Raw genomic sequence first — 8,061 nt, 5'->3', positions numbered from 1 at the left:
ACATATTCTTACAGGTGTCCCAGACACAACGTTAACTTTATTAAGCAAAAGTTCATAAATAGTAAAAATGTCCTCTGTTTCACATTGCAGCGTTCCTTAAGCATGTACGTACAAGTTTGGAGTAACTTCTCCAAATCTTTGTGTCATAAACTTCCTTAGCTGTTTTAACAACCATAGAGATGATTTTTTTTTGCCTGCAGCAAAGCCTTTTGTCCTTGAGCAATCTACAATTAGTATCACTCTCAGCAGACATGAAAGTTCATTTCTGAAATGAAAGTGGTGATGAAACACAATACAATATTATCTGCTCAGAGCTTGCCTGCACACTCTGCCCTCATTATAAATCTTTCAGTTATAACACAGTCTCCTAAAGAACAATATATCTCCCTAATATCAGTTCTTTATCTGCATTACCTCTCTTTGAAGATCTTAAAATGCCTGGCCTGCAGCAATGCAGATATTATACTTAGGGTGGAGTGTGTTTACAGTCAGTTCTTTTCCTTTTTAATATTTACACAGTATTTCTTAAGGTTGCTACAGTTTATGAATCATGTACATTGACATACGTTTTCTGAAATGTTCACAGTGCAGTATTTTGTGGCCTAACCAAACTTTGTAAATGTCATTAAAAATAAACTTTTTTTTTAATATAAAAATAGAATACTTTATGTGTTTACACCAGCAAACCCAGTTCTATTCTATTCTAAACAAACTATACAGTAGTATGCACAGAATTCCACAGGAACAGAAATGACATGTGATGTTTGCCCTAAAGTTATAGTACTCTTCCCTAATGAATATAAGTTTTATTTACTATCTCTTTTCAAAATTGTTTCTCTGGTCATAACATAGCATTAAAAGTAGATAATTCACTGGGTTGTGTGATCCAAGAAGAGAGTAAAGAGGGCCTGAAGCCATTTCTTCTTTTGATCAGTCTTCTCTGCTCTTCAGGGCTGGTATGAAGAAGTTACTGATATGCCTGCGATGGTGGGGTCTTTTTAGGTCAGGGCAGCCTGCAACACCTCTGCTCCTTGCTCACCTTTGTTAGGAGCTCTACCCAAGGGCAGGTGGCAGAGCTTCAGCTGCTCACCAAGTGACTCACCAGACAGCAGCCTTCAGGTTTTAATTCCTAGAGTGATTCACTGTTTATTGAAAGAAATGGAGGCTTTTCATTTTTCAGCAAGAGATCTGTTGCTGTAGACTGTTTGACTCAAATAAATGACTGAATGTTGGAATAATGTTGACACTAGGAATGCTTTAAGCTAGATGATTTTCCCTTTGTTTTTGTACCGTCTGACTATACCAGAGAACTGGTAAGACACAGAATCAGAGAATCATAGAATGGCCCAGGTTAGAAGGGACCTTAAAGATCATAGAGTTCCAGCCCCTCTGCTGTGGGTATATTGATTAATGTTGAAAATTCCAGGGATGGGGCATCCACAACTTCCCTGGATAACCTGTTCCAGTGTGTCACCACCTTCACAGTAAAGAATTTTTCCCCAATATCTAATTTAAACCTTCTGTCTTTCAGTTTAAACTCATTCCCCTTTGTACTGTCTCTACATGCCTTTGTAAATAGTCTTGTTCCATCCTTCCTGCAGGCTCCCTTCAGGTACTGGAAGGCTGCAATTAGGTCATGCCAAAGCCTTCTCTCTTCCAGGCTAAACAATTCCAATTCTCCCAGTCTTTCCCCACTGGAGAGGTGCTCCAACTTTCTAATCATCATGGTTGATGATTGATGTCCTTCCTGGGATGGGCCCCAGATGCAGCACTCCAGGTGGGTCTCACCAGAGTGGAGAAGGGGCAGAATCCCCTCCCTTGATCTGTGGGCCACGCTGCTCTTGATGCAGCCCAGGATACAATTGGCTTTCTGGGCTGGGAGGGCACTTGGCCTGCTCAGTGCAGCCTCTCATGCACCCCAAGTCCTTCTTGGCAGGGCTGCTCTGCATCTGTTCATCCCCCAGCCTGTGGTGATACAGGGGTTGCCCTGACCAAGCTGCAGCACCTTGTGCTTGGTCCTGTTAAAACTCATGGCATTCCCACCAGCTCTCTTCTTGAGCTTGTCCAGGTCCCTCTGGATGGCATCCCATCCTTCAGGTGTGTCAACTGCACCTCTCAGCTTGGTGTCATCTGAAAATGTTCTGAAGGTGCACTCGTGCCCTTTGTCTGTGTCATTAATGAAGATATTAAATAACACTGGTCCCAGTGCTGACCCCTGAGGGACACCACTTGTCACTGATGGCCATGGGGACTCTGAGCCATTGACCTCTATCCTCTGGATGTGCTGTCCAAACAACTTCTTATCCATCCAACAGTCCACCCATCAAATCCATCTTTCACCAGTTCAGAGAGGAGGTTGTGGGGGGCTGTGACAAAAACCTTAGAGAAGCCCAGGTAGATGACATCTGTACACCTCCCCTTGTCCACTGGTGTAGTCACTTCATCCTAGTAGGCCACTAGGCTGGTCAGGGAGGACCTGCCCTTGGAGAAGCTGTGCTGGTGTCTTGAATTCTGGTGAAGAACTGCTCTGTCCTTCATGTGCCTTCTAGGAGGGTCTGTTCCATGACCTTCCCAAGCACAGAGGTGAGGCTGACAGGTTGGTAGTTCCCAGGGTTGTTCTTTGTTCTCTTCTTAAAGATAGGTACACTGGTCCCTTTTTCCAGTCACCTGGGACTTTCCCTGGCTGCCATGACTTTTTGAATATCATGGAGAGCAGCTTGGTGAGTGCATCAGCCAATTCCTTCAGAACTCTGGGATACATTTCATCAGGTCCCATAGACTTGTGCACATCCAGATTCCCTGGATGGTCATGAACCTGGTCTTCACTTACAGGGGGAGGGGCTTTGTTCCCCCAGTCCTCATCCTGTTGTCCATCCTTTCCAGAGGTGTGGGAAGAAATGATGCCATTGAAGACTGAGGAAAGTCTGAGGACTGAGGGAATTCTGAGGACTCAGACTTCTCCTCATCCACTAGCACTGTTTAACAGAGAGGGAGCACCTTCTTTGGCCTTAGTTTTCTGATTAACATACCTGTAGAAGCCCTTTCTGTTATTCTTTGCATCCCTTGCCAGATTCAGTTCCAGTTTTGTCTTGGTCTTCCTCACCCAGCTCTTACTCATTCATACTTTTCTATACTTATTTTACTGCACACCATTTCTTGATTTTGATTTCTGTTAAGACACCAGGAGGCTGGCTATCTTGGCTTCCTAGGTTCTTAGAAACCTTGTTGATGTAGTTCAAAAATCCGAAGTTTTCCCCATGTGGGATGAAAATACATTTTAAACTCTTGTAATTTTCATTGCATTTCTTGGCCTTTTGTGTGAAAACCATTTCTGCACTGTTCGTTATCCTAAAGTACATGCACAGTAACAGTCCTTCCAGCCATACTGATTGATATTCTACTTCCATGGCATTTGTTCTTGGGTCTGAGCACACATTAATGACAGTTTGTGGGAACTAACTCTGGAGGGTAGCACACCACATTTCTATTTGGTAAATTGATGGCGTTCTCCAAATACTTGGAAATTACTGTTTATGGAATCCTGTATCCTTAAACAATATGATATTGTGTCCTTGTACTAGTGCAACTTGGGCAACAACATAAACATGTGCAACAGTGTTCTCACAAAGACTGGGCAGTAAAAACTAGTGGACAAAATGTTTTGCTCTTTGTTCATACAATGAAGAATGGATTTTCCTTAATTTCAGACATACCCGTCATGTGTCAACATCCATGTCTGTGTTGTCTTGTGATGACAGAAGAGAAGGATATGGAGCAATGGACTTGACATTGACATAAGTAGCATTGACATGAACATAGTGTTCCCCAATAAAAGTGGAGAAGATTGTTGATATTTTTGAAACAAGTTCAGAAAATGCTGGACGCATCTCAGGTTTTGGATGCCAGCACTTCAGCATGACTTCATACCTGCCATTCAAATAGAAGAGGTGTTCAATTATAAAATCACATAAAAAGAAAAAACCCAACTCTCTCTTTCCTCCCACAGCCTCAATTACTATAGCAGAAGAACCAGCAGGATTTGCAGAAGCCTTTGCAAACGATTTACTTACAGTGGATCAGGGCAGTATTCAGGTTGCAGCAGCCTTCTTCCTTGTAGTAAGTAAACAGTTATATCAAAAGAATTTACATCAGGATAAGGTGGTGCCCCTCGTGTCATAAGTTCCCATAACAATACACCAAAGGACCACTAAGAAAACAAAGAAATAAATAAGAAGTTAAAGGGTTGGAGGGCTTTACATTCCTGTTTTAGAAGATGGTTTGACAGATTTAAGCATTTAACTGCATGGATTTTCCCTTTGAAAAGTTGTTTTACTGCATTCAGCTTTCTTTTAAGTGGGCTAATAAATGCTGTAGGGACTTGAGGAGCCACTTAAATACGAGCCAAAGAATCTCAACTAAGTAAATGAAAGAAAATAAAAGCCTATAGGCCTGCTACTTTGCTGGTATAAATTGGCAAGACTTCTTTTGAGGTTAATGGAGCTCTGCCAGTTTACATGAACTGATGATCTGACTAACTTTGTGTAAATACCTGCTGAAGACAATATACATGGTGAAAATTCTGTGCATCACAGGTCAATCTGAATCTGGATTGAAAAGAGAGCTAAAATACAAAGCAATCCAGCCAATGACTTCATTGTAACAATTTTTTCTTCGTACATGGCCAGGTAATACTTGAGATTACTGTAGGCAGCCAGACTAGATCTCCAATTTAACCTGTTCTGTCAAGCTTTCCAGAGCCCCTCCTATAGCAGGGTTCTTGGCTTCTTAGAATGTCCTTAGTGTCCCTTGGAACAGGGTTTAACTCCTAATTCTTTCCTGAGCAGTAACATATAATCAGGTCAACAACTTCTTGCTTAGTGATTGGGACAAATACACTTTCTGGATGTAGAAAGACTCTTGTTCTTATGTGAACAAAAGCTAGATTCAAATATCAGTTTTCATTTGGAGCTGTTCCATTAATTAAATACTAGAAAGATGCCTCAGGCAATATAAAAGAAATAAATAGGTGATACAAATATGTTTGTACATTACCACATCTGACTTTGTTGTGAACTTCTGAGTTTGTAAACTTTCTAAAGCCATCCATTTCACTGGCAGTTTAGCTCCTGTTTTATTGTGTACACTGTAGTATTCTTTATCATAGACATCTCTAGCAAGACCAAAATCAGCAACCTTGACAGTGAATTTTTCATCCAACCTACAGAAAAGACAAGAGGTATTATTTGCAACTGAGTGGGAAAGATTTACCGTGTTGGTGGATTATAATGACTGACTTGCATTTTTGAGACTGTGACTTTGGATGGCAGTACTTTATTTGGCATCTATGAACTAATGTAACACTGAAACAAAAGTGCAGCAAAGCATATTTGACACGCATTTAACACAGTGAATGAACTCAGGAAATTACTGATATTGTTTTGATAATACAATTTGAATTACAGCTATTTTAAAACAATTGCTATGTATAAAAAGATTTTTGCTAATAGCCTATACATCCTGATTGAGTTCTACATCATTTCTTCCACAGCTGTTTTTTCTTCTGTATCCTTAAAACCTGCTCATTTTTATTTCCAAGTTAATGCATCACCTTTCCTACTTACTCTGTTTTGATAAGGAGGGATCCATCATTATCTCAGTGACTGCCTTTATGTAATAATGTACTCCTGTAACTAAGGATGAGTTTAGTGTGTATTCTGGGAGAAAATTATGGCATAACAAAAGTTCTGTTGGGGTACCAGCTCAGCCATACCAGAAGACCTCCTTAGCTTCACTTCTCCTAAGCCTGGTATTTGTCCTGATGAGTGGTATCATTGTTACAAACAGACAGAGTGTGGATGTGGGCATTTTCAGGCCTATCCTTCTTTACAGGTGCAGACCTAGTCACAGCAAGCACTTCTTTTTGGGCTTCCTTACAGCATCACAAGGTCACATAATGGGTGTGGCTGGAACGGGCCCCTGAAGATCATTTAGTTCACCATAATCTCTCCTACTCAAAGCAGGGTCTGCTACTACAGGTTGCTCAGAACCATGACCAGCTGGGTTTTGAATATTTGCAAGGATAAGGACTCCACTACCTCTCTGGCAACCTGGGCCAGTGTTCAGTCATCTGTATAAAAGTGTTACTATGTTTAAATGCAATTTTCTCTGTTTCAGTTTGTGCCCACTGCCTCTTGGCCTGCCCTTGGGAACCACTTAGAAGAACCTGGCTTCCTCTTCTTTAAGTCACCATATCAGTTATACATATGGATAAGATCCCCTTGAACCTTCTCTAGGCTAAATGATCCTGTCTTTCTGTGTCTGCACATGACATTTCCTTGTCTTGAATTTATGAGGTTTCTGTCTGGACAACTCTGGTCTGTTGAAGTCAGTGCATGGGACAGAACCATCTGCTGTATTTACTGATGTTGTAACTTAATCTGATGAAGGGAGTAGGAGGAACTTTGATGGAGCAACAGGAAACAGTTTATGCCATAGCAGGTTCCTGCACCTCTTCCAGGATAGTGGAATAGAGTATATAGTCCCTGAGGACTATATTTGCAGCTGGCTTCCTTTCTGATAGACATCACCAGTGCAGCAGGGCCTGAACTGAGCGTTGTATTGCACATGGCCTCTGGGGACAGTGAGTCTGGTGGCTGCAGCTCTCCAGGCTCTGAAGTGCTGGTCCCTATAGGAGTACATTCAGTGGTCATGTGAGACACCCTGAGAGTTGCTCCTTCCTCACCCAAGGAAGAGACAGCAGGCCAGGGGCAATGTCCCATTGTCACCATTTGGACTTTGATTAGATGAACTAGGTCTTTTGTTCAGAAACCCAATGCATTTCTTCTTAGGAAGTATCAAAATCTGATTGTGGCTTTTTTTTTCCCATCATTTTAAACAAACCAATACCTGCAATAAAATGTTCTTTTTCAGAGGCTGTTCAGCTGCACAGGTGTGCAGCCTTGAAAGAAGAGTAAGACTTCTGATGTCACAGGTTAATGACCTTTTTGCAGCCAGAGTTCCAGTTTATGATGTGCTAAAAATAAACTTTAAGGCTGTGCCTCATTAATTCACAACATCAGTGATAAATCAGCATAATCATATTGGCAAATCCTGTATCAGTTTTTCTTTGTGGGAACAGAACTGTCTGGCTTCCCAGACACTAGTAAGATTCTTTGAATAATAATTTGTGTGCCTGTTTGAGCCAAAGCAAGCTCATACTCATGTAATGAAAGACTATTGTCAAGAGGTCTCACTGGTGTTTCTTTGTGTTCCTGTTTTTCTCACCGAGTTCCCCTGTGTTCCTCTCCCTCCTGGTTAGGTGTGGCAGCAGAGACATACTGCTTCTGAAGAGGCTGGGTGGAAGCACAGCAAGTTGAGGCAACAGCAGTTTAACTTCCCTTAGGAGATGCCTTTTAAACTCTAACCAATGATTTTGAGAGGCTACGCTTTCACCTCAGCTTTCTTATTTCTCACACTCAAAAAAAGCTTATGTGTTAGAAATGAGCCCTTAGCAAGATGAGTAGCTCATCAGCATGCAAGACAAACATCAGTATAATTGCAGAGCAATGAAAAAACCACCATCTTTTTACTAAAAAATAGCAGAATCCTGGAAATTTCAGTTTATCTCATCTCATCTCACTGTTTTACACAGAAGAGTGTGGTAATGTGGCTGAAAGTAGACCTTTGTACTTACATACAATTTCTTGCTGCCAAATCTCTATGGACAAACTTTTTACTTGCAAGGTATTTCATTCCTTTTGCAACCTGAAGGCCAAATCCAATTAAATCTTTTACTGTTGGATTCTGTAAAACACAAAAATTTATGATAAAATTAATGCAGAAGCTTAAGGATTGGAGAGCTTTATGCTGTGACTCTAGGTTTTATCCACCTCTCCTGCTGCCAGAATGATCAAGAAAGGTTGGTGCTTGTAGTGAAACTGGTTTAAGTTTAGTTCAGCTTCTTACCCCCAGTGAGAAAACACACTATAAGAAAACAAAAGAGCTGACAGTGTCCAGAAGAGTAGAGTTTGCAGCATACGCAGCATAACCTGACCTGAGAAG

The 8,061-nt window shown here is 41.2% G+C and overlaps 1 protein-coding gene across 1 annotated transcript in view; it reads right to left on the bottom strand.

The window, feature by feature from the left end:
* Positions 1 to 2,085: 2,085 nt before the first annotated feature.
* The window catches only part of MET (MET proto-oncogene, receptor tyrosine kinase), an 86,825-nt gene continuing 80,849 nt past the window's right edge, over positions 2,086 to 8,061 (bottom strand). The window contains 4 exon segments of the mRNA XM_058023294.1: positions 2,086 to 3,927; positions 4,071 to 4,207; positions 5,053 to 5,218; positions 7,694 to 7,803. Coding sequence (XP_057879277.1) covers positions 3,717 to 3,927; positions 4,071 to 4,207; positions 5,053 to 5,218; positions 7,694 to 7,803 — 624 coding nt within the window. The 3' untranslated portion in view covers positions 2,086 to 3,716.

This window comes from Melospiza georgiana, chromosome 4, assembly GCF_028018845.1.
Source record: "Melospiza georgiana isolate bMelGeo1 chromosome 4, bMelGeo1.pri, whole genome shotgun sequence".
In the NCBI taxonomy this organism is placed as follows: domain Eukaryota; kingdom Metazoa; phylum Chordata; class Aves; order Passeriformes; family Passerellidae; genus Melospiza; species Melospiza georgiana.
Note: the sequence above shows the minus strand (reverse complement) of the source record. Positions and strands in the feature narration are given on the sequence as shown.